General features: G+C 42.5%; 1 protein-coding gene across 2 annotated transcripts in view; it reads right to left on the bottom strand.

Moving 5' to 3' along the window:
• LOC130928537 (zinc finger protein 79-like) overlaps positions 1 to 23245 on the bottom strand; it is a 48197-nt gene extending 24952 nt beyond the window's left edge. For both annotated transcript variants that reach the window (XR_009066696.1, XM_057855224.1), the window contains exons 1-2: positions 22943 to 23245; positions 17368 to 17769 (exon numbers count right to left, since the gene is read on the bottom strand). Coding sequence is in view for 1 of the 2 variants with exons in the window: in XM_057855224.1 (XP_057711207.1) it covers positions 17368 to 17769; positions 22943 to 22949 (409 nt within the window). In the remaining variant the exon portion in view is untranslated. The remainder of the gene's footprint in view (positions 1 to 17367; positions 17770 to 22942) is intronic.
• Positions 23246 to 26067: the final 2822 nt, after the last annotated feature.

Genomic DNA, 26067 nt, shown 5'->3' with positions numbered 1-26067 from the left:
AAGTTTTTGAGGAAAACAGTGTTTGTTTGATAGGGGAAAATATTACATTATGCTTTTGTGATGTATGATTGCTTCTGTGACATAGATTGTAACAACTTTTATTGTTTTTCACCTTGTTCCCATAGTTAGGAGACGCGCTTGAGAATGGAATCTCACGAGATAACTTGTTTTGCACCATAGTATTGTTTTACTACACGCCTGGGTCCCAAAGTTACACGCCTGGGTCCCATAGAGAAAACTTGTTTTGCACCCATAATATTTACCATTTGTTGCATCTGTTGCAGCACAGCTCATTTGTCCCTTTTCACATGGGGGCTGAACCAAAAGTAGCTTTAATGTTTGTCATTGGGCAGGGCTGCGCCGCTCGGAGACGGAGGTTGGCCGCTCCGCCTCCGCAGGGCGCGTCCCAACAAAAACAGGACATTTCCGGGTGACCCGTGAAGTCCGCCAGCGGGTCACGTACGGATCGCCTGGCTTTGTTCCTTCGCAGCTTTACTGGAGTGTTGCTGGCTTCCCCCTCACTTGTCACGGTAAGCGATTTTCATTGCTAAGGGGACATTTTGTTTTGCTGTAACGGTAACGCGGGGATTCTGGGGTTGACAAACTCAAATCTAGCGTCATCGTTGACATTTGTTATACTTGTTTGCTTGCTCTTGTGGGATTGTGATCAATAAATCTCATTTATTCAGGGCTTTGTTAGTAAAGTTCTGAATGGTCACCAGTTATTTTTGACAACGAGTTATTTAAGGCCCCTCTATACTCTCCGATAATTACAGAAAGGGAAGAGTTTTTCCTTGTTGTGGAGGTCGTTTCATTTGTTTAGCCATCGAGAGTTTATCAAACTGGAGAGCTCCGCTCCAGGTCGCATTTGAAAGTACCCTCATTCCCACACTGTTTGTACACACCCCCGTTCATAGAACATCCTACAGGTGTACTTCTGTTTATCCAGTATAATGCCCTACCAATCGAAGTTAAGGACCATGGGACTAATTGCTTTGGTTGAATGTAAATAAAGTTATGATCACTACAGTTAATGCTTTTGAAGACTTGTAATTTTTTTTATTTCCATCTATCCATCTATCACATAATAGTTAAGTGAATGGAATTTATACCGTACCTGTAAATTCATATTTTATGCTGTACAGATGTTCTCTGCTTAATGCAAATGGGACATACTGTATATTTTATAATTTAGATTTTGTATAATTTGCTAGTCAATGTGTCTTATATGTTCTGATTTCAGGATGAAAGATTTAGACTTGTATATGTTAAATTGTTATGTACTGTGTTTAATTCGAGATGTCTGGTTGCACTATGAAATGCACTTTTCCGCGCATGCCGTGTGTCCATGTTACTTTGTCACCTTTTTCACCCCTAACCAGTTTGCATGCCTGTTATTTGTAAAACCAATTCTAAAAAACAAGATGCTTTCAATATTGTTGATTTTAACGGAGGCGGTTTATTCAGTTACATTTGCCCGAAGTAATAATTCGACTTTTATTCTCGGGCTATTAATTCAACATTTATTCTAGGACTAATACTATTAGTTTGAAAATAAATGTTGCTTCTGTTAAAATCAACGATATTGAAGGCATCCTGTGTTTTAGAATCGGCTGTACAAATAAGGATATCCTTAATATTTTTGCAGAGTTTCTCCTACATAAAAAAGATTGTGGCGCACACCACACCAAATTAAAAGCCGCCAGGCAAACGCGATGCTAGGCTAGGTGGCTGCAATATTTGCTACGCGTTGATATCTCATGCATATAGAACTACATGCGAAATGACGGACTCGGTAGCGTTAGTAAACTGCCCCCATTTTAGAGCAGTATACTTCTCAGAAAGACTCTGTTGTAGTGAACCTTCCTAGCGAACCTAAGTAACTTTTTATCTAAAATACTCCTAAATCGGCAAAATCTTGACTTGAGTCTATCTTTAAAGGATGAAACCGTTTTAAAATGTTCACATGTCGAAAGTAGACAGAAGGGAACTAATGCAAAAACGGGAGCAATTTTATCAACTTTAACGACTGATTCACAACATTAAATGGCCTCCAAACATAGCAAAGGTTACTATGTTTTATTTTGTAAAAATGAAAACAAAAACATGAAAGGTAACTCCAGTTACTTTGCCAAGTAACTTTTTTACTACTGTGTGTGTATTTCAGTAGTCAGTCACTACACTAGCCAAAGAGCTAAGAGCATTTTAACAGTCGAAAATGTTTACATTTTAAGTGTTTATTTCATTTTATTACAAGCAAAATAAACAGAGTTTTTAAAAAAAAAAAAAAAAAAAAAAAAAAGGAAACCGCAAACCGAACCAAAACAGTGATCCCAAAACCGAGGTTCAAACCGAACCATGGGCTAAGTGAACCGTTGCACCCCTAATGTTTACTTGCATGCATTATGTAGCCTTTTATTCTTACTTAAGGCACTCATGCATTCACATTCTAGTTAGTTTTAACATATACCATTTGGTGTCCTAAAAGTATGCCCAGTTTGCAGTAGCTTTGAAGAACACAAAGATGTAAGATGAGCCCCATTAGTCTACTCAAGTCTTTGATAATCCAATAAGGGGAAGTCACAGACATCCCCCAGAACCGTTGACCAATGGTTTGAATGTTTAACGTTAATAAAGTGCCTGTGACACGAAAAAGCATGTTTATTTCATAATACACGTGGTATATTATGCTCCTGAATGACATGGACCGCTTGAATGTGTGTGGAAGCGATCGCTATATTTATTTAGTTTTTTTAATTGAGTTGAAAAAGAGGGCGCTGTGACGTGTACGGAGGAAGGAGTCCTCTTCACTATATACAGCCGTACTGTTGTATGAGGACTAAGGATTCAGCTTTGCAGATTAATACGTTTATTTTTCGCATCACGCCAGCCAAACGGCTGCAGAAAAATCTTGCTGTATGAGGGACAAGCGTGTGCGCCTTTTTGGGGTTTCAAAAGGTTCCCATTCACCGGTGGATATTGGCCAAAACAAGCCATACTACTGTGGGACCATGGTACTTACGAGGAAGTGAGTAAACATCGTGTTTTGTATTATGTCAAATACTGGGAGCATTTTAATATGTAGGTGGCTTTCATTTTATGGTTGACATGCTCCTTGTCCCCTCGGCCGACGACCGGCGGCTTGTCGCACATCCCCCCGCCGGGAGAGTACTATACTCGGTTACTGCCCTCTTTATGTGCCCGGTGTTCTGTCAAATTTTCCGACCGATCAGAAATTGCAATTTTGTGTTAAAAATAGCCGCGAATACAGCGATTACAAAGTAAACACTACAAACTTTCTTTAAATAAAGGACTACTTATGTTTGATCATGGATGGTCATGTAAAAAGCTCTCCTCATACACATTAGCTGCATATGTTAGCTGCACAACAACTGCAGCGGCCCTCCTCGCCGTGTAGTATAGCATTATTTTGCCATATTCATGTTGACCATTTGGCAGCGACATGCTCCTCCAACGTCGGCCGGTTTGTTCAGCGGTCATTGTCCATCTGCTTGCTAGGCAAGCTATCCTGTCCTTAGTAGCAGGGGAATGAGCGGTAAATTGCTTTCTGCCGGGCTGGTTGGTGATCGGCGAAAACAATCGACAACCCAGTCATCATGTGAAATGATCCAGGCTAGTTATGTGTGATTTTCCGCTTCGAAGACTTTGAAACATCAGTCTGTTCGGGTTAGCATGTCGGCTAACTGTCATGCCTCTTGGTTTGTTTACATTCTCCGAAGCCGGGGAAGGGAAAGGACATAAGCCCGATTTAGGTGTCATAAAATATCGTTAGGGAGGTGCGAAAATAAAGGTGAAGTCGACAGTTTTGACCATCATGGAGTAATTTTGCCATGTCGTCCTCAATAAGTGCATTTTTATTATTTCATATTCCATTTAGCACAAGACTATTATTTGTCATGACCATGCCATTTATTTAGCAATTGGGGAAAAATACTTGGATAAAAAGCCTATATCTTACCAATCTTGTAATCTCGATGGGCAGACCCGGCGACATGGGCGGGCATTAGGGGGCCGTGCCCGCCCTGAGGGACGGCTGTGCCCGCCCTAGCTTGATTAAACTGTACTGAGTAAATTTTTTTTTTTTTAATCTTCCACAAAAACACACACACACGGGGAGAATGAACCCTATATTCCAGTGTTTTTCAACCGATTGTGCCGCCGCAGCAAGGAATTATCCAATGTCGCTTTTTTTAACATCGTCGGGCAAAGTTGCAGTAGGAAGGAAGGAATGTGGGAAAAGTTCTCGGTTGTGTGCAGATGAGTTATGTTGCGTTCAAGAACTGCTCGGATTTCTAGCTGTCAGCCACCTTGCTCTCTGTAACAATGTGGACCCCAGCACTTCTACTGTTCATTATTTGACCCGTCAAGTGTCGATATACAGTGATACCTCAGCTCACGAACATAATTGGTTCCCAGAAAGTGTGTGTAAGGCGAAAAGTTCGTCTTCCGAACATTTATTTCCCATAAGAAACCATTAAAATGAGAATAATCCGTTCCCAGGTCCCCATAAAACATAATTTTCTACTAAATAAGCCTTAAAACTACACAAAAATATACCTTATTTATGTATAATAAATGTGCTATTGTATTATAATTAAAGAAATAAACTGTACTGTATAATAAAGTCGTTTTATTTACCTTTGTGATGGTAGTTGATGGCTTGATGGAATGGAGTTGGAGGAGGAGGGAGGGAGGAGTTACTGTTTGGAAGGAGAGTGTTACCGGCAAAGTGCGCAGTTAGCGTAGACTCCAGTGCTGTGCCCCCCATATGCTTTTGGTTGTTAATAAAAGTGCCCACAAAAAACCATCCGACGCCTCTGGGTGTTTGTATGCACGCCGCCACCTTTCTGGAGAGGAAATCGGGCGAACCGAAGACAACCGACGACAACGAGCCAACGTGACTCGCTGGTCCACTTCTCACTACGGTGGGAAGCTGAAAGCACCGCCAATTACCAGTCGAGGGCGAATTGGTAACACGAGTCACCTTCCATAAGGACTGTAGGTAACTCTTTTTCGGTTCCATAATAGCAAAAGTACACTCAATATGGTCCAAAATGTCTATCAAACACAAACCACGCCCGCACTCAACGAAAGGGAGGGGACGAACTGGGACGCCGTGAGCGTGCGTTAGCTTCTCGTGGCGCTGTCCGACCGCGTGGTTTGGTTCGTCCGCCGAAAACTAGCTCGTCAGCAGGGACTATATGCTCGCCAATTTAATGTTCTTGAGGCGAAAAGTTCGTGAGCTTAAGCGTTCGTGAGCTGAGGTATCACTGTATTCAAAAGTATCCATTCCATTTTATCCATATGTGACGACCGTTAATCCTCCCTCTTTGTTTTATTCCAACACATTATCGAGGACCGCTAGGTGGGAGATACCTAGAAATCCGAGCAGTTCTTGAACGCGACACGAGCGGCTATCTAGCGCCATGGCGCCATACAAGCTTAAACTCATCTCCAAATGAACCCCCGTCGCTTCAGAACAAGTCGATGGATTATTTTGTACGCCTTCGTGAAAACACAGAGAAATGGGCAACTTTTTTGAGGAAAACTACAAAGGTAAATAAGAAGCCAGTTACTTTGTTGCTAAATCCCAAAAGTCCCCAACTGTGGCAGAGACGTTAATACTACCTGTCTGTGTTATGTTTTGTATTTGTTTTCTCCTAGTGTAACTTGTCCCTGTGATTGCCCATTGATTTCACCTGATGTGCCTTCTCCTAGTCTATCCTCCTGGGCTCACCTGTTCCTTGTTGTCTCGTTAACCCTTGTCTGCGTGTGTGTATATAAGCTCCCATTTTCTGTTCACTCCTTGTTGCGTCATTGTCAATGCCCTTGTGCTCGTCAATATCTGTGTCGGTGTCTGAGTCAAGCCCTGTCCAAGCCCTCGTGTATCAGTCCCTCCGATTTAAGTAAGTTTTGTTTGAATCTTGCCCTTTTGATCCTCAGTGCTTTCAGTTGTACTTTGTGTTTTTGTTAGATATCATTAAACGTTTTTTGAGTTCACCTGCCTTGCCACTTTTGTTTCCCTGCAATTGGGTCCACACAACCTGCCTGCCTGCCCACGTCCCTGACAGTCTGCAAAGCCATTGTCAGCGAGACGGCCAGCCCTGATGTGCTTAAATGCATTGCTCAAGTCCCCTGTCTGATAGTTTTTCAAGCCTAATTGCTAAACGTTTCACACTGAGTAAGTATAAATACTGAGAAATTATTTTATAATTAAATATACTATACAGAAAGTAATTTTGGAACATTTTGGTGTGGTGTGCCGCGAGATTTTTTCCAACGTAAAAACGTCCCGTGACTCAGAAAAGGTTGAAAAACACTGCTCTAGTCATCCTATCTTGATCTGTCGTCACAATCAGAGCAGTGAATGTAGGCAATTTCTAGCCAATCACAGATAAGGGGGGCGGGCTGAGTAGCCGGCTATTGTGTACTGCGATTTGATAGGGATTGCTCCGGTTACAGAAATGGCGATTGAGCGGCTCCTCCGTTGCTAATTCAAATTGGAATGGACATCCGTGTTTTTTTCAAGAAACTAAAGACGAACTCAAGCCATGACAAGGACGCGGCCGAAAGTCAACATGAAGGGATAGCGCTGCCACCTCCTGCAGTTTCACTGACTGACACTATCATCAGAAAATATAACGGGTAAAAACGCCACTGTTACGGCTAAATTTACATTGCAGAAGTGTGCCCCCCCCAAAAAATGTAATGCCCCCCCTGTAATTTCTTTCTGCAGCCGGGTCTGTCGATGGGTCTTGTATCCATTCCATGTCAGGTAGTCTAGGCACATTGTTTGCATCCTGATGAGCATCTGGCTAATAAATGTTAGGTCCAACATAAAATTCCAACCTCCTCTTCTTCCTCCAACTCTTCAAAAACTTTGATCTCCTCCCTTGCACTCTATCTATCGCTTATATCGCTGTTTGAATCATTGTTTGAAGGGCTTTGTATGGCGGCCGTATGTATGGAGCTGCCATCGCTGTTCCCGGTGTGGCGTATCACTTCCGGGTTCGTCCCCTTTCAGGCTCGAACTTCGGAAACGTGATTATTTTGTCAAATATACAACATATAAATTATTTTTTCATGCTTTGTTGGACAATGTTTAATTACTTTAATTGTGACCCTATTTGGCATGTTATGAAATTACTTCACATTACAGCTTTAAGATACCATTGAAACAATTTTTGGAATGGGAGAGTTTAATTTCAAGATATCTGTGGCAAGGAAAATGGGCTAAAATCAAATTTAAAACAATGCAATTGAGTAAAGATAAAGGTGGAATGAGACTTCCGAATTTACAAGATTATTTCTACGCAGCCCAGTTTAAACCTCAAATTTGTTTATGTTCCCCAACATACAATACACGTTGGAAAGAAATTGAATGTACAAGGCTGAAGGGAACTCCAATGTCTGCTTTGATGGCCGACATTGTATCGTGGCAAGGTTTAAACATTGCAGGTGGCAACATGACCCATCATTTACTGCAGGTCTGGCAGGAGATCGATACAGAATTTACACCAAACAAAACAGATATAAGGTTTAAAAAGTGGATTTCAAAAAGGTTTGACTTCATATCAGTCGTTCACACAAGATGATACATTTCAGGATTTTGAAACATTGATATCCAAAAACGGCCCTGAAAAAGATGATTTTTACAGATACCTTCAGGTTAGACACTTATCACCATGAAGTAAAAAAGAACATAACTAGACAAGAAACTCTGGTTCTACATGAATTTGTAGATCTCTTCGAGTTGAAAATCATGTTACGCCCCGGTCTAGGGGTTTCAGGACGCAACATGGGGTGTGCTCCTCCCGTCAAACCCTCACCCAGAAAAGCCAGTGAAAACGAAAAAAAAGTCAAGAGCAGTTTCTTTATTTGGCTCAGAGGGAGACAGTCGCCAAAATAACAAACAAAACAATCTATGAAAACCCTGTCTTCCCTAACAAAACTAAAAAGGTCAAATTAAAGACATTTCCTTTACCTACCTCCTAGCAACAAAAACAGGAGAAAACTGTGCAAAACAAAAAGGCATCCCCCTCCTACATTACTGCTCAACTATTTACAATATGTACAAAGATTATTCGAAACAGGAATCACTGCTGAGCCGAACACACGAACTGGCGTTTCTGAATGCTGGTCTGGCTGGCGAGGAGGACGAGTGCTGGTGGCAGGCTTCTTAAATAGGCCAGGAAGTCCACACCTTGGCCAATGAGGGGTCACCAATCAGGAGTGGTTGAATCAGCAGCACCTGCACCTAATTCATTCAATTAGCCACCAAACTCACGCACACACAGTGGAAAAAGCAGTAAAAGAACAATTGACCCACAGGGTCATAACACCCCACCACCTAAAAATCGGACATTTACCCCCCCAGTGTAAATGTGCGATTCAGAGTTGCTCTAATGTAACTAGTGTTTTTAACCTTTCCAAAAAGTAACAAAATGGATGATGAACATTATAGTCATCTTACTGCAGGAATACGGCACCTGCGCCAAGGGCGCTGGCGTAGAGCTTTACTTTGAAGGGGCGAGCAAGTTTTATACAAACAAAAACAATGACACAAATTATGGGCGGCGCTTAGCTGATCTATGTCTACGGGTGGTGTCAGATTTTCATTAACAGAATGGGACTCAATAGGAACTAATTCTTTTCGGTTTGCCCTAGCACACAGATTTTTCTTTATCTTGGGAGAAGGAAAAACTTTCCCACTGGCCAAATCATTTCCCAGGATCAAATCAACTCCATTAATTGGGAGCTGTGGTCTAATGGCAATTTCTACTCTGCCTTTCACAAAACAAGATTTCAAATTCACAAAATGTAAAGGTGCACGCACCTCACTCAATTTTACACCCAAAACTGAAACATTTGAGCCAGAATAGGACTCAGTTGAAAATGGGAGAACATCCCCGCGAATAAGTGATTGTTTTGCCCCAGTATCCCGCAAAATAGTGATAGCGACTGGCTTTGTGTTTTCTAATTTTACTGAACCTTTGGAGACAAAGGGCCGAAAACCTGAATCAACCTGCCGTTTTGGTGTGGCCAACTTCATGCGAGGCGGAACGGATTGTGTAGTCTGAACTGATGCAATTGAGGATGGTTTGGTGCTTTTCGCTTCTTTCCTCTTCAAGATGGGACAGGAGCCAATCAGGTGTCCCTGCTCATGGCAGTAAAAGCATTCGCGAGTTTCTTTAGCTGAAGAAACAGTGACAGGGGTACGGCGATAGGTTGTAGGGGATCGAGGTTTGTCAACGGGAGCCGAATCACGACGAGTTATTGGCGAGGACAAATGTTTGTGTGTCAATGCGAATTCATCCGCCAATACTGCGGCTTCAGTCAGGCAGGTGGTTTTCTGCTCATTTAAATAAACGACGATTCTCTCGGGAAGACAATTCTTAAATTCCTCCATCAATATTAATTCACGCAAATTATCAAAATTGTGTATCTTACTGGCTTGGCACCATCTGTCAAATAAAGCAGTTTTCTCCCTCGCAAACTCTACATAAGTTTGGGTGGCAGTTTTTCCACATTTTCTAAAATTTTTGCCTATATGCCTCTGGCACTAACTCATACGCGCGAAGGACGGTGGCTTTCACAACATCGTAATTTAGGCCGTCTTCTAAAGACAGCGAGGTGCACACTTCCTGGGCTTTACCAACTAATCTACATTGAAGCAATAAGGGTCACACATTTTTGGGCCAATTCAATGTAGCTGCAACACGTTCGAACACATTAAAGTACGAGTCCACTTCAGACTCTCTGAAAGGTGGAACTAATGCGATGTGCCGGCTAACATCAAACCCTTCATGAGGCATACCTGTGAGCGGTGACTGTGGGGTCGAGGGGCTGGCTGTAGGAGCCGCACCCCGCTCTAGCTCCAGAGCTTTCACCCGAAGATGCATGGCTTCCACCTCCAACTCCTTGTGTCTCACCTCAACCTCTTTTATGCGAAGCGTTATCCTCAGCTCCTCGGCCGACATAGCAGCCTGACTTGGGGAGGTACGGAGTGGGGGAACACCAGGCACAGCACCTGGCCCCTCTGTCGGGGCTGGCTCACCAAACAAACCCCTGTCATTTAACACCTTGAACAGGAGCTCACGTAGTTCAGGTTTCCTGATGTTAGGAGGCACAACCACCTCAAAAGCGTGTGCAATTAGAACAAGATCGTTCTTTCTACACGTACCAAGTACCTGTACAGTCGGATTGATAACAAAATCAATTACATTAAATTCCATAGTCGCCACCACCAAAAAGAAAAAACTGCCAACCAAAAGCAGCCAACGAGGCAGAAAACAACCAAAGACTCACCAGGAAAGGCGACGAACGACGATAAAAAAGTAACGGACGAGCCCCCAAATCATGTTACGCCCCGGTCTAGGGGTTTCAGGACACAACATGGGGTGTGCTCCTCCCGTCAAACCCTCACCCAGAAAAGCCAGTGAAAACGAAAAAAAAGTCAAGAGCAGTTTCTTTATTTGGCTCAGAGGGAGACAGTCGCCAAAATAACAAACAAAACAATCTATGAAAACCCTGTCTTCCCTAACAAAACTAAAAAGGTCAAATTAAAGACATTTCCTTTACCTACCTCCTAGCAACAAAAACAGGAGAAAACTGTGCAAAACAAAAAGGCATCCCCCTCCTACATTACTGCTCAACTATTTACAATATGTACAAAGATTATTCGAAACAGGAATCACTGCTGAGCCGAACACACGAACTGGCGTTTCTGAATGCTGGTCTGGCTGGCGAGGAGGACGAGTGCTGGTGGCAGGCTTCTTAAATAGGCCAGGAAGTCCACACCTTGGCCAATGAGGGGTCACCAATCAGGAGTGGTTGAATCAGCAGCACCTGCACCTAATTCATTCAATTAGCCACCAAACTCACGCACACACACAGTGGAAAAAGCAGTAAAAGAACAATTGACCCACAGGGTCATAACAGACCTGTAATAAAATTATTTCCAAATTGTATAAAATTATGAGGTCAACAAAGATGGATAATACTCATTATATAAAACAAAAATGGGAAGGGGAAGGAATTATGCTACTTGATGTTGGAAAAATATTATGAGATACTTTATGACCTCAGTCCAAAAACAACACCTGGGTAAAAGAGACGCACGCTGGAGAGACTGTGGAACAAATGGAGCGGACCACTCACATATGTTTTGGAAATGCAATGTTATTTCTAGGGTTGGGAATCTTTGGCATGAAGCCGATTCGATATGTATCTAGATACACAGGTTACGATTCGATTAAAAAAAAAGATACATTTTTAAGGCCAAGCGATTCGATACAGTTCAAGGACGAAACGGTTCGATACACAGCGAAAACGATACGATAGTAAACATTTGTTGTGTGTATTCGTACAGTATTTTAAACATATAAAAATGACCACATTTCTAAGAGCAAAATTAAACAACAAAATTTCATGCCAATGTATGTTTTATTTTTTTAATGAAAAAAAAAAAGGCACACTAAACGACCATCATTTTGTTGGATGGGATTGATAATGAAATAAAACTCCAGTGACAGACAACAATAAAGTGCAGTAATTCAATTACTGTATTTCCTGGTGGTTTGAACACAAGAGGTAAGTAATTTAAGTGCAAACTTTCAACGTATACGTCTTACAAAAAATATTGATTATATGCAGCAGCTGTAGAAAAAAAGAATTAAACCTGCTAGTGTTATCATCATAAATAAATAATAAATTATGCTTTACCACTGGTATAATTGGGGGAATAAAACATGGCATTTTAGACAGACAGGTCAATAATCATTACTTTAACCTTATACACAGCAAAGTCATTCACTTATGCTTGTGCTTCCACATTTTTTATTATTCATCACTGTCCATATCTTTTTTGAAGGGCAGATTTTTCTTGAGGAACATCAACTGATGTTTAAGTACACTGCGTTTTGTGGAAACAATATGCCGCCCTTTTCACCATTATAGTGGGTTATTTTTCAGGGTTAAAAACTCACAATCTCTGTACCTCTTCACACTAGCTCTGTCCCATACAGATCTGGCTGCCTTCATCACTTCAAAGTCCCGACTTTTGTTTTCCTCATGCGTTGAAAATCAATCGCTGCACATCGCTGGTGTCGGTGCTCAAATTGTCCATTGCTTTAGCATGTTGCTTCGTTGTTTGCTTCGGGCTGTGAAGTAAACGCTACGGAGCGTGCGTTACTGTGGTTTAGTTAGCTCTCGCATTGTTATGACACGCCCGTGGCGATCGGGCAATGACGGCAACTACTAGCGGGTCTGCCGAAATGCAGTGAGTTGTGATTGTCTATATTATATCATGCGTGCGGTCACACTCAAAGTGCGCTGTGTGATGCATGACACATGCGCAGCATGTGAAGGAAAAGCTAAAGTATGATCATATTAAGCAATGTATTGTACCAGGCACTAGTAGCCGATTCTTGTGCTCGTGATAGCCGAATCCTATCTCTATCGGTTCTTTGAAAATTTAATGGCTAATTACTGTCGAATGGTAACTTTATCAATCGATACACTTGTATCTCTCGCCTGTAAAACCGGATATCCGGTCGTATCGGTTTATCGTTCTCATGCTTAGTTATTACACCCTACTGGACTGACATTCATGCACATTTGGAGAACATTTTCGGGCAACATATCTCCTTTAAATCCGAATGTCTGTATCTGGGTGATTTGAAGCTGGAAAATTGGAAAGCCAGTGATAAAAAAAACTGTTGAAGATTTTAAGCAGCCATTAAAGGAATCCAAGGATAGAAAGACATGTAGTTCTTAGAACATAAATGCTAGTACGAGTTATACTAATTTTATATTAAAACACCTCTTAATCTTTTCATTTTAATAAAATTTGTAAAAAAAATTTGAGCTAGTAGGTCGCCATTATTGTTGTTGACGTCGCAGTGCGGTGACGTCACATGGGCTCGCTGCCGGACTTCCACAGTGTCACTCGTAAACTACATAAATTTGTTGACGGTTCTGCCTTCCAATTTGAACCCGAACGTAAAATTAATGATAAGTATAGCCCTGTCGATATTTCACAAAACGAGCAGCAAAAGCAAAATGAACATCAAAAATGGGATGAGAGGAGTAGCGTACATGTGTCAACTTCGCTAGTGACAGCTAGCACTCCTGCTCTAGTGACGGAGCCGGAGAGTGATGTGAAAAAATGTTTGCAGATCTTCACGGTAAACTATTGTGTGATCCAACTTATTCCAATATTATTGTAACGTCTACAAAGTGTCACCCGCTTGGTAACGTTGCAATTCTTTATTTTGGGAACTTATAGAACACATGGCTGCTGTCTGCCGCTCCTCCGTAAGTCACGCGGCGCATTCAGGAACGCAAGCAAATACCCCCACTATAGTATAACCCGATTCGTTACCTTTTTATGAAGATAGTTAGCATCCAGAGGTGTCGCGTGGATGGCATTAGTACACACACACACAGCGGTTCAATTTTTTTACATCACCTTACCTTATTTTTGTCACGTAAATGCACTCTTCACGTCGTTGATGATCATCCTGCCTATGTCTAACTTTATCAAATGTTGCTCCCGAGTCTGGAAGCTGGCTTAAAAACGAATGAATAAATGTTTCAAACTTGGTTTGATTGTTGGCTATTCGCATAATTTTCTGCCCAACAGGTTATAATGATGCCTGTTTTTGCACATTGAGATCTCAGAGGACTGTCGTGTACTTTATTTATACTTAAAGCACGTGAGACACATTGTGAACAAATGTGATTCTCTTTTCCACTCCGCACTGGCGCTGCAATAAGAGAGCGTTCAAGACCACACACTTTTGGCAACAATCGGGAAACACCACAATGACCATGTTATTTTTTTCTTCATCAAATGTATGTGTATTGTTTATCGATCTATTAGCTGCAATCGGTAACTCAAGTCATCAGATGAAAAGCAACAAATGGTTCGCGAATGGGGAAATGAGACTTGACCACAATTTAGAAAACAAATGCAGAGAGGTTGCACACACAAAAAACATGCGATCACGAAACGGGAGACAATAGAAAAAAACAGAGGGAAAACCACAGTGACAAGCCATAGAAGTGAGGCGAAAAAAATAGTGAACTCAATTCTCAAATAACTGCACATGGTAGAAGATTCAAATAACCAGGGCAGCAGTAATATGAAAAAACCCAGGCAAAGTCGCTTATTAACCGGAAAGCTAGCTTCCGGACTCTCGGGAAAAACATCTTATAAATAGAACATGGTGATCATCGACGACGTGGACTGTGCCTTTACGTACAAAAATAAGTTCAGGTGATGCAAAAAAATAATCAAACCGCTGTGTGGATGCTAACTATCTCCATAATAATATTGGAATAAGTTGGATCGCCCAATAGTTTACCGTGAGGTTTACCGTGAACACTCTCCTTCTCCATCACTAGAGCAGGAGAGTGTTAGCTGTCACTAGCCAACTTGACACATGTAAGCTACTCCTCTCATCCCATTTTTGATGTACATTTTGCTTTTGCTGCTCGTTTACTGAAATATCGACAGGCCTATCCTTCTCATTAATTTTACATTCGGATTCAAATTGGAAGGGCAGAACCGAAGACATGTTTATGTCGTTCACAAGCGACACTGTGGAAAGCCGGCAGCGAGCTCATGTGAGGTCACCGCGCTAAGACGTCCAAAACAATAATGGCGACCAACAAGTTCAAATAATTTTACAAATTTTATTAAAACGAAAACATTAAGAGGGGTTTTAAAATCAAATTATTATAACTCGTACTATAATTGATCTTTTAAGAACTACATGTCTTTTCATCCAATGTTCGCTTTAAAGGGTATTAAAACACTAAGGGGCTGTGAGATATCAATAGAACTGTTATGAGGCAAGATAACAAATATTAATAAAGTTAACAAAAAAATAAATCACATTCTTGAGCAATTATCAAAAACAGATCGAAAATTACGAACATTTCCGAAAGTATTCCGGAAACAGCCGAATGGGCAGAGACGTCATAACAAGGAAACGAAAGGTCGAGGCAGGTACCATCGTTGTTTATCGACGAGAGAATTGCGTTCATGTTTTCAAAAAATCGCTAAAATGGTTTAAACTTGTCATGCTATGTGGTGTACAAATAGCCATTTGTCGCAATGTAGTACCCATGAGTTCCCGAACGCGAGAAAAAGAGTTGGACTACGCAGACAATGAGTAAAGTTCGTCCGTGCTAAGAGGGCTAATTTTGCAGACCCAGCCTCCGGCACGGTTTTGTGTGGTGCGCATTTTACACCTGAAAGCTATTCGAACTATGGACAAATGAAATCAGGTTTTGCTAAGAAATTGGTGCTGAAAGCAGATGCGGTGCCCACCTACACGCGCAGCCACCTACGTAAATGTCCCGAGATATCAAGAAAGAGGGCGATGGCTGGCTCTGATGAGACCACCCCACCACCCCAGGCAAAGCAAAGGAGGGAAATGGCCAGAGTGAGTACTCTTTTATGATAAAAAAAACATATCACGCATTGGATATAGTACTGGACACATGTATAAATTATCGCTCGTAAAATATATAAAGAAAAAATCTTCTAATCCCATTCATATTTGTCTCGGTTGGCAGAGCGAAAAACTATGATAGCACAATAAATGATAATTATTCTATACATTACTTTATTTTGCGGTCACGGTGTATCAGCTTCACAACAAGAAATGCAAAACAAAGCATGGCATGGCAGCTAATGAACATTAATTAACACTCCCAGTTCAAATGGAGCGATCTGCCAGCGATAAACTCAGAGCAGAAGGATGAGAAGCGCTTGTTCTTCATGTTTATTAGTTGTTTTGTAGAACAATTTCCCGACCAATGTATCAATAATCGTTGTATCGTCATATCGTGAGATCATTGTTATCGTGAGCTTTGCATCGTCAATCTTATCGTTTAATAAGGTACCAAGAGGTTCCCACCCCTATTCATTATGTGGATTATTTTCAAACAAGAATAACACAAAAAAAATGCATATCTTTATTCAAGGCTTCATTGAGTGACTGACTCTCACTTGAATGAGCTGCCACAGACTGGTGTGAAAGAAACTAAACGATGACTGACACATTTGAAGCCTTCGATCGTAGAGCTACCAAGCCTTCTCTCGCTAGGTCAAAGCTACAAACCTAACCAAACCCATACCAGCAACTTCTTTTTCTTTGAAGAGGGGAAAAAGTTGAGGTGATTCACCTCCTGCAGCCATCATGTAGCACACCTGACACACTGAGCAACAACTGGAGGTGGAGGGGAGGGGTGAGCCCTACCTGCAGCTGCGAGGAATTTCTCCTTGTATTTGTGGGATACAAAGAACAGCTAATACTGGAGAAATGGTATGACGGAAAGTCTTAGTGATTCTGAAACCATGACGTTTTCATACCGCTTTATACAGTGGGGAGAACAAGTATTTGATACACTGCCAATGGGTTCAAATACTTTTTCCTTGTACTTGTATCTTCAAACCGGTAAACGGCACATGTTTATATACCGCAATTTTTTGTAAATCATGGAGGCGAACGGTATAGACAAGACATTTCTGCGCCTCGTTTTACACATGGGAGCGTTTGTAAACGTACCCTTGAATACTTTCCGACTACAAAACGTACAATTGCTGGAATATTGGCTACACAACGACAAATACTGTAACAAATTACTGTTGGGCGGCGGTTTGGAATAACGTTAGTCTGGGGGGACATGGACCGCAGACAGTGTCAGCTCCGAAGTATCAGGTGTGCGAGATGAAACAATGAAGTGCATGGTGATGACAATGGCCTTTGATTTCAATAAATTTTCTGTTGCAAAATGCGACTAGAAGTGTTTGTTATTTAATATGTACCAGCACGGGTGTCCAAAACTTGTTTTTAAAATGAGAAACTATTTTTAGCTCGCATGAGTTCACCTACTTTTAGGGTGTCAAAAATGCCCTCCTGCTCACAAAAAAAAGATATTTTAAACTTTCCAATGATGAATCACACATGCATGTTGAGATTTTTTTTAAATATGGGCAAATTGGGGGTCTCAGCGGAACGGAACTTCAAGCCACCTGAGTGTTTTCTGCCATGTGCTCGTCTTTCACACAATCATGGTGCACATGCTTGTTTTGCAGATGATCACTCTACATGCGCTTCCGTTTCATAAATTTACACATAGATGTGTTGCACCCTAAACTCGCGTTGATGTGCTGATGTCAAAATGAGTCAGTCGTATCGCCAAACAACAAGGATTGGACACATTGTCGCATAAAGACTAAACGGATTGAACAAATGCCGTCAAATGACACTTCCGTCTTCTTCAGAGAGAGCCCCGCATTTTCCTCAAGGTGAGTAATGTGACACTTACAGAACAGCGAGTGTGATGTGAAGTCGTCTCTATCTGATGGTTGAGCAATGACGTTGTCTGCTAGGGAACCTTCTTTTGAAATGATGCTACTGCCATTCGGGTGCTGTGCCCCTCTGCTGGCCTCACTCGGACCTCTATCTTCACCTTTCAAGGGCTCAACAGTCCACTTTCGGATGTCCACCACCTCCACTTTAACATATGGAGGGTCCTCCTCCTCCTTTTTGAGGGGATCAAGTTGCTGCTGCTCCTCAATGTGGGGGTTCTGCAGTCTAATTAAGTAGTCCTCCTGCTCCTCTTTAATGTGGAGAAATTCTTCCTTCACCTTCTTCCTGTATGGTGACTCTTCCTCTTCCTCCATGCGAGGAGAATCCTGGCGTTCAGCACGATGCGCTTGACTGACATCTGCAAGACCAAGACCATAATCACACATGGGCCAAATTTTATGTGTTCATTAGCCATAATCTGCCCCCCCGGCCCCCAAATTGACTGCTTCAAAATTAAACCTCTGTTACGATTTTGTATTTATTCGTATCTTGTTGTCATCCACTACGACAAAATGTCATAGAGCCGTCCCGACTAGTCGACGTTGTTGACATGGTCGATGAAGTAAATGCGTCGACGAGCACAATGTCCCATCGACGGTTAAAGGCGAGTAAAAAAATAAAATAAAATAAAATAAATAAATACATGCGTGGAAAGTTGAGAATGTCAGACACCCGGGATGCAAGCGAGGAAAGCGGCACAAAGCCAAAAAAGCAGACCACAGTGGCCAAAGCATGGACTTAATTCAACGGATAAAAGAAGGGTGTCACTGTCATGTGCAGTCTCTCGTAAGTCCATATTAGGAATGGGCGATATGGCCTTAAGTAAAAGAGAACTACGAGAATAAAGTTGTACTATTGCTTCGAGGCAGAAAAGTCACTATTACGTAGGGGTAATGCAGCTGTAAACTGCTACACACTTTACCTTAGCTGGGAGCTATGACGAAGCATTAGAGTTTACATCTTTCTGTTGATCATCATTTGATGTAGATGAGTCAAAATATTAAGGATTTCCTTATTTGTAAAACCGCTTCTAAAACACAAGATGCCTTCAATATTGTTTATTTTAACGGAGGCAGCATCGCCCTACGCAAACTACGTGGCTGCTTATTCAGCTACGTAATAATAATACAACTTTTATTCTCATAGTAATAGTATGAGAAAAAAACATTGAACTGTTACTACTAGAATAAACGTCGAATTAATAGTACGAAAATAAAAGTCGTATAATTACGTCGGGCTAGTGTATCTGAACAAATTATAATCAATACAAGGATTTAGCTCCAAGTTAAGGTACATGTACGTCCTGGAAAGTGCGTAGCTGCTCACAGCAACTACCCCTACGTAATAATGCGACTTTTTTCTCATAGCAAAAGTACAACTTTAATGTCGTAGTAATGTAGTAGTTTATTTGGCCCTAATACTTAGTCATAGCGTCCTATCAACGTGCATCATAGTTTTTTTCACGTACAGTGATTCGTGACATTTATTTATCTATTCTGCTGGTGCTCACCCTAATGCTTAGGAGAATATAGACATACCACAAAAAAAAAAAGTAAAACGGGGCCACGCCCGCGGGAGCCTGCCTCTTAACTCGCGCACTTCTCACTTCGGCACTGTAAATATTTTTCACCCTGGCACTTACATGCTCATACATTTCTCCGGGGAGAGTTGGGACGGGCCTTTACAGTCCCAGCCCGACTCCCCCCTGTTTTTAATGCACCACACACCAAGGTTGTGGGATGGTTGGGACCTGTTGGGGGGGGGGGGGGGGGGGGGGTACCTCACGGCTGCCTCCTCACCACAGGCCCCGCCATCCCTGCACCTTTTTTAAATGCACCACACACATCATACTCCACAGGAGAGCTCCGGCAAAGTGCGGTGGGACGGGCGGCTGGGCAGAAACTCCATGCTGCGGTCCCACTGCCCCAAGCCAAGCTCTCCTATTATAATGCATACATTGCACTACCCTCCCCTCACACCCCCATCACGGTGCTGGGTGATGGCTGCCAGTCGGGAACCTGGCGGCCACAGTAATAGGGTGGTAGGTGGGTCCCACACTTTTTCTATATGGCGTGGCTCCTGGGGTGTGGCCTCCCCTCTGCCTCGGCTGCCGGCCGCGGGAGTGGGTTGGGGGGTCGGGCCTCCGATCTTGCATCGCCCCGTGGCAGTTCCTGGGCGTTCTCCTGCCTCCGCCTTCCCCTCTCTTCTCTGGCTGGGCATCCGCCCTGCGCTCCGTCGCGGGTCGCTGGCTGGGCGCCGGTGTATCAGCGGGGTGTCGCCTGCACCGGCGGGGGACCCTGCCTTGCCTGGGGCTTGGTGGACCGCTGGGGGTCCCGTGGCGTGCCGTGCCGGTTGGGGGGCTGTGGCTCGTGGCCCGGGTGGGAGGGCGGGGGTGGGTGTAGGCGTGGGGTTGGTGATGCGTCCCCTCCTGCCATCCCTGAAGGCCGGTTGATGGGTGCGCGGGGGGGGGGGGGACGATGGCTCCTTTGCTGGGCTGCGGGAGGAGGGATGGGCTGCGCATGGCCCCCCACCGCCCAACCTCCCTCCCCGGGCTGGCTGGGTGGGGGCCGTGGCCCTGGGTTGGCGCCCGCGCAGTTTCTTCGCCCGTCTGCGTGGCTGTCGCGCGCCCGGTGGGGCTTGCGTGCTGCTGGATGTGGTAGGGTATGCTCGGGTTGGGGGTCCCGGTGCCGGGATTGGCGATGCGGCGGCGTAGGGTTGGTCGCCAACAGGCTTACACTCATAAGAGATTCACACGATTACTGGGTTCTAGATCACAGAACTGATTTGTGTACACTCTACCCCTTTCAATCACTTAGCTTATAGGCTTATAGACACCCCCACCCCCATTCTCCTCTTTCACTGGCCAATAGGCCCCCACATGTTGTAAACCGGAAATACATCTCGCTGACGATAGCACCAGCATATTAGTAACTAGTTTAGATGTTCAATGTATTTCTTGTTGTTGTTTGTGTATGTGTTTCTTTTCCTTCTTCTCTTGTATTTTTCTTCTGTCCCCCCATAATCCCTTCCTGTTCGCTGCTTTGTCATAATAAAAAAAATAAATTAAAAAAAAAAAAAAAAAAATGTAAGAATTCATTTTGAATCCTGTTGGAAAATTGAAGTCACTCACAGTGTTCTGAATCTGTTTATTTGCTAGCGATTTTTAGTCACTCCTTTCTCATTTTGGGGCATTTATGGGTCACTTCGTTAAGATTTTGGGGCATGTATGGGTCACTTCCGGTTTTTTTTGTTTGTTTGTTTCAAGACGGGAACAAAAATTCTTCCCAAAAGAATAGGCAGTAACTCAAACTCAACAGGAACTTGTAAATGCCTAAATTGACCAAAAAGGGACCTGTAAGCACCCCAACGATAAATCAATTCTTGACAGGAGCATATTGATAACCTTTTGGTATACAGTATCACGATATATCTTCATTTCGCTCTTTTGTCACACCCCTACTTCACATGCAAGAAAGAATCATGATTCTAGCTTCAGCGCTCTAGTGAATTTTGACCATTATTTTTCATCGTTGTACAATTTGTTTGTTTGGTTTTGCAGATATTTGCTCCAGTGTTGTACCTTCCATGACTAAATTTAGCCATTAATTTGTGTTAATATTTTGTTTATTTTTCCAATTGAGCAACATTGTTTTGTTTTTTAGCGATCGTTGAAGTCGCCAGTAGCAGACGGGCCTGATTACATGAAATAATCAGATCACCAAGCAGAGCAAGATTTGGAGACAATGGAATCCTGCAGTTCGACAGGGATGACAGTTCATTCATTACCTGCAGCCAGACCTGTTGTACAGTTTCACACTGCCAAATAGCATGCAAATATGCATCTGGAGTATTCTCCTGACAGTTTGGACCAACGGCGTAGGTTTGCATGGGGACGGTAGGGACATAACACTTCCAACTTTTCAGCAAAAAGTGTGCGTGCAGGTTATGTGTTTATACCGTCCCTACCAGTGTTGAAACTAGTGATGCACGATAATGCATTTTTCAATCGATACCGATAACCAATAATCACCTCCTCCTTCCAGCCGATAACCGATGTCAAGCCGATAACTCTATTGAAAAGATATACATATATACAAATTTCAATTATAAAAAAGCCGAAATGTTACTGTGCAAAAATACAATTTATCGCTACTTTTTCCACATCAAATGTGAGCAAGTAGTAAATTCCAACGTCGAATCATTGTATATTAATTAATATTCATAATGCTTACAAATTAATTACTTAATTGCACAAAAAATACCTTTAGGAGGGGTTGGGGTGCCGGCCCAGAATTCGACAAAACTGTGTCGGTTGCACACAATTGAAGGCTAAATAAAGTATAGAATTATCGGATTGCATTATCGGTTGAATTTTTAAAAATATCTATTATCGGTGTGACGTCATAATTGCCATTATCGGCTGATAATTATCGGTAACCGATATTATCGTGCATCTTTAGTTGAAACCAAACCTACAACCTTGGTTTGGACATTTATTGGATTGGCAAAAGCCCATTTTGTACGCATTAAATTGGGTCTTATGCTATCTATGCAGTATTTTAAATTGGATAAATTGCAGATTGCTTTTCGTAGTCATTGTAAATGTATTGTTAGATATGTGTCCCAGCAACTATTATAGGATGTGACTGGAAAGCCATTACTCCATTTTTCGATTGGTAAATATGTAGAATTGTTACATGAGAATAATTTAAGTGCTTTACATCACTGTCGCGTGGTTCTTCCGGCTACTAAAAAAAAAAAAAAAAAAAACTGATGGCGTAGTCAGGAGAATACAGGTGTTGTGAGTTTTTAATAGGTTCGAACCGCAGCAAAAACAAAGTGCACCATTGGAATATATACAAAAAAGAAAAAATATTGAACTATTTACAGCAAAAAATCAAAATCACACACACACAAAAAAGGAAGAAAATACTATTTATAAAAAATATGATTGGATTTCCACACCCTAACCCTAAACACAGGAAGGAAAAGTGGGATTACGCTCAGACAACGCTACCTTTATGCTCTGGCATGGACAGACCCACCTCACGTTTCCCTCTACCTGCAGAAAATGCCTCTTTTTATACTAATAACTCCTCCCTTCAAGCGCACCTGCTCCCAAATTACGCAGGAACTTTTCCCATTTAAGGGTCCCAAAACCGTCACGCCTGCATGGCTCTCCTCACTTCCTCCTTGCCGGTAAGTGATAACTGATCAGAGTAAATCGATTGTTTGAATGTATGTGGAATGGATTTATTTAACAATGTGTAGAGCGACGTGTCGTCATTTGCGCGAGCGCAGCTGCTGCCTATTGTGTATGTGCGTGCGCGCGCGCGCGCCATCATTGACGGAACCGCTCCGTCACAATCACATTCAAATTAGTAAGAGACGATCAAAAACAAAAACAGCAAAGATAGAAAATAACAAATGAGGTGCTGCGTGACTGCACTAATCAGATGTTTTGTGTCTTTAAACATTCGAATGGTAATGTATAGTATTTTGGGAGACAATTGAGTCGTTCGTCAACTTACCTGACATTTTGGGACTTGATATTGGCTTGCTCGGCGACGTTTTTGTCCCAGGCTCGTTGTTTCTCTTTGTTAGCTGCTAAACTATGCTAGGCTAACAAAGCAGGCCTCGAAGTTTCAACGTGCACCCAAACGACTCGAAGCCGAAGCGAGATTGAACGGATTCCTGTCCAAAAATATCTGACACATTTCAGTCAATTACTTTAGGTCTTGGAGATAAGTGGATTGTCTCTAAAGCACCACTTTTCCAAAGCAATCGGCCGGCAACTCCAGCCACTCACATCCTCTACGTCATGACGCATGACGCTGTAACAGTCACCTCCTTGAGTGGTCTTCCTCCCGACGTCCACCGCGCGGTGGCGCTGCTTTATTTATGTTGTATATGTTCTTCTTCTGTTATTGCTTACTTGTGTTGGGGGAGTTCGTCTGGGAACGCGTGTGTGCGTACCGCTGAGCTCCGAGTGACGAGTGGTAGAGCTGGAGTTATTTTTGACTATTAAAAGTGCATGGGTGGACGTCTGCTTCTTTTTTTGCCTTCTATACGCTCATCCTGCCCTGCCAAGCGTTACAAGTGGCGCCCGAACATTTTTTTTCCTGGATCCTCAGTCGAGTTGGTATCCGTCTATTTTCTGGATCCGACGGTCCCGCCGCCGGTGCGATATTGTTTTCGGATCTGTCTATTATCTGGATTCGACGGTCCCACCGCGACCTTTCGGACCCGTCTATTTTTTGGATTTGACGGTCTCATCGCGGCTGCAGCATTGCAATGGGATCCGTCTAATTCTTGGATCACCGTGTGAAAGCTGGGCGGATTTGGATTATTTTTTCTATCTTTTTTGGACTTTATTCTTCGTGGGAGTTTTCTCCAAATCATAACTAATAATTTAAGCACAATGGCTCACTACAGTGACAACAGTGAGCCTGACATGGAACTTACTCCATTACCAGCGTGCTGCATTTTTGAAAATTGTGACCAAAATCTTAGGCAAGAAATAATGGACTTGAGAGCTGAAGTTGGCAAAATTAGTGACTGTTTACGTGACTCGCTGAACATACAGCAGAGTTTGCTTGGTCAGTGGGACCGCCTTGCCAGGGAAAACCCTATTTCTCCCGCAATCCAACAGTTTGATGTTTCGCCTATTGCTGCGTCCACTCCTCATATAACTGCTGGGGCCACAGCGGAACCCACAGTCATGGCGACGAATAGCAACCCATTTTTGCCAACTAATCCTGACGCGCACGTATACGACACCACTTGCTTTTTTTTTTTTTTTTTTTTTTTTTTTTTTTTTTTTTTTTTTTGCGTACTTTTCATTGTCCGTCGTGAAACAGACAGGAACGTATGGAGCCAGATCAGTCTCATAAGGAATACACACACATAAGCGATGCACACATTCGTATAACACGAAACACACACGTATTGTGGGATTCGTAAACACATAGGACATGAAACACACACGTGTCAGGGTCTTCCGTCAACACCTACTAGCTACAAGCTCGCGTGCACGTACGCTGCTGCGACCCTCGTAAGCTCCGAAATTAACTTTTGATAATCAGCACAGCCGCTCTCTTGTCTGCTTTGGGGTCCATTTCCTAGCGCACCCTAACATTTTTATCACAAAGTTAGGTGGCAATATTTATATAATACTCTCCCTTTCAAACTACACTTTTCACATTTGATGTTTGAAACAGCAGACCCCAAATTCCAAAAATTCAAAATCATTTATTAATGTTGTCATTCGATAAATATAGAAAATTAGAATATTTTGTTGACTATGCAAAAATAATACTGGCTCACAAATGAGATTTTTGTGGGAGGATTAATGTATATATAATTTTTTAAAATTACTAGTACTCCTCGTAATTGACAGTGTTGGAATTCGCCCCCCCCGGCCAAGCCGCACGTGGGAGTGTGCTAACCGGGAAGGCGGATATTCCGCGCGTTCATCTCTGATGTTAACCCTTTGTACTGACTCCATGTTCCAAAAGTTTTGAAAAAGACTCACCGAAAGCAGGTTGACAATTTATTCGTCGACAATGGTCAAAAACAAGGCAAAAACAGACGACGGAGGGACAATTCTGGATCGACAACAACGCGACATAGAAAATGTTTCCGAGCAGCAAATCTGTGTTATCTCAGTGTCCAGTGTTTTTTAAGTCCGTGGTGGAGTAGGCGGGGCTGAAGGTGTGTCCGGGCGTTCCTTTTGGGACCTTCCCTATGTGGCCGGTTTTGGGCGGTTTAGGTTCGTGCGCGGATGGGATGTGGTTGCCACAGCGACCGACGCTGGTCTTGACGTCCCAAGCGCCCGCTATCAACTTTGTTATCTGGGCTGGCGCTACTTGTTTTAGGACAAAGCGCGCTGGTCTTCGTCCTTGTTCGTTGTCGGGAGAACTGATTGTTGGTGCATCAATCTAGCTCGTGACACACATGTTGGGCTTCTGTGATAAGATGGCGTTGTGTATCTATTCTGCTTCTTTAAACTATGGTGTGCTATTTATTTTATATTAGGTGTGTTACAGTAGTGCAGTCCTACAGTAAATATGAGAAATGATACTATTTCCTGATTAATTATATTACGTGTGTTCGAGTAATGCAAACTTTTAGACGGTGCCTATGAGAATTTTTTCATTTCCCCCTCATGAGGTACGATAATGTGATTCACTTAACTGTGTAAAGGGCATGGAGTGAAGTCTGCCTAAACTATAGTTAGATGAATGTGTTAGACTAATGCAAACAATTATATGGTGTGTGCGAGAACGGTACCTATTCCCTTCAACAGAGGAATGTTCTAACAGGGTATGAGGGCCAAATGAAGAAGGGGGGAAAAAAGTAAAGTCATATTCTTACGGCAAGTTTTTTTTCTCTGAGTAAGTTAAATTGTCATTTTTGTTCAAAATAAATATCAAAATATATAAAACACACCGAATGATTTTTGTATTTAACTTTGCTGATTAAATATATGTGTTGAAAATGTTTTTGTTTGTTAATAACATGGTCACCAGTTGACACCTTGCTTGCTACAAGGGTCACGTTGGAAAAGGCGCTATTGGAACGGAAAAGTTCACTGTTGACAGCAGAGGTGTTTCCATGGCGCAAAAACAATTATTTTACAATACAAAACCAGTGA

This window comes from Corythoichthys intestinalis, chromosome 13 (assembly GCF_030265065.1).
Source record: "Corythoichthys intestinalis isolate RoL2023-P3 chromosome 13, ASM3026506v1, whole genome shotgun sequence".
NCBI lineage: Eukaryota > Metazoa > Chordata > Actinopteri > Syngnathiformes > Syngnathidae > Corythoichthys > Corythoichthys intestinalis.
Note: the sequence above shows the minus strand (reverse complement) of the source record. Positions and strands in the feature narration are given on the sequence as shown.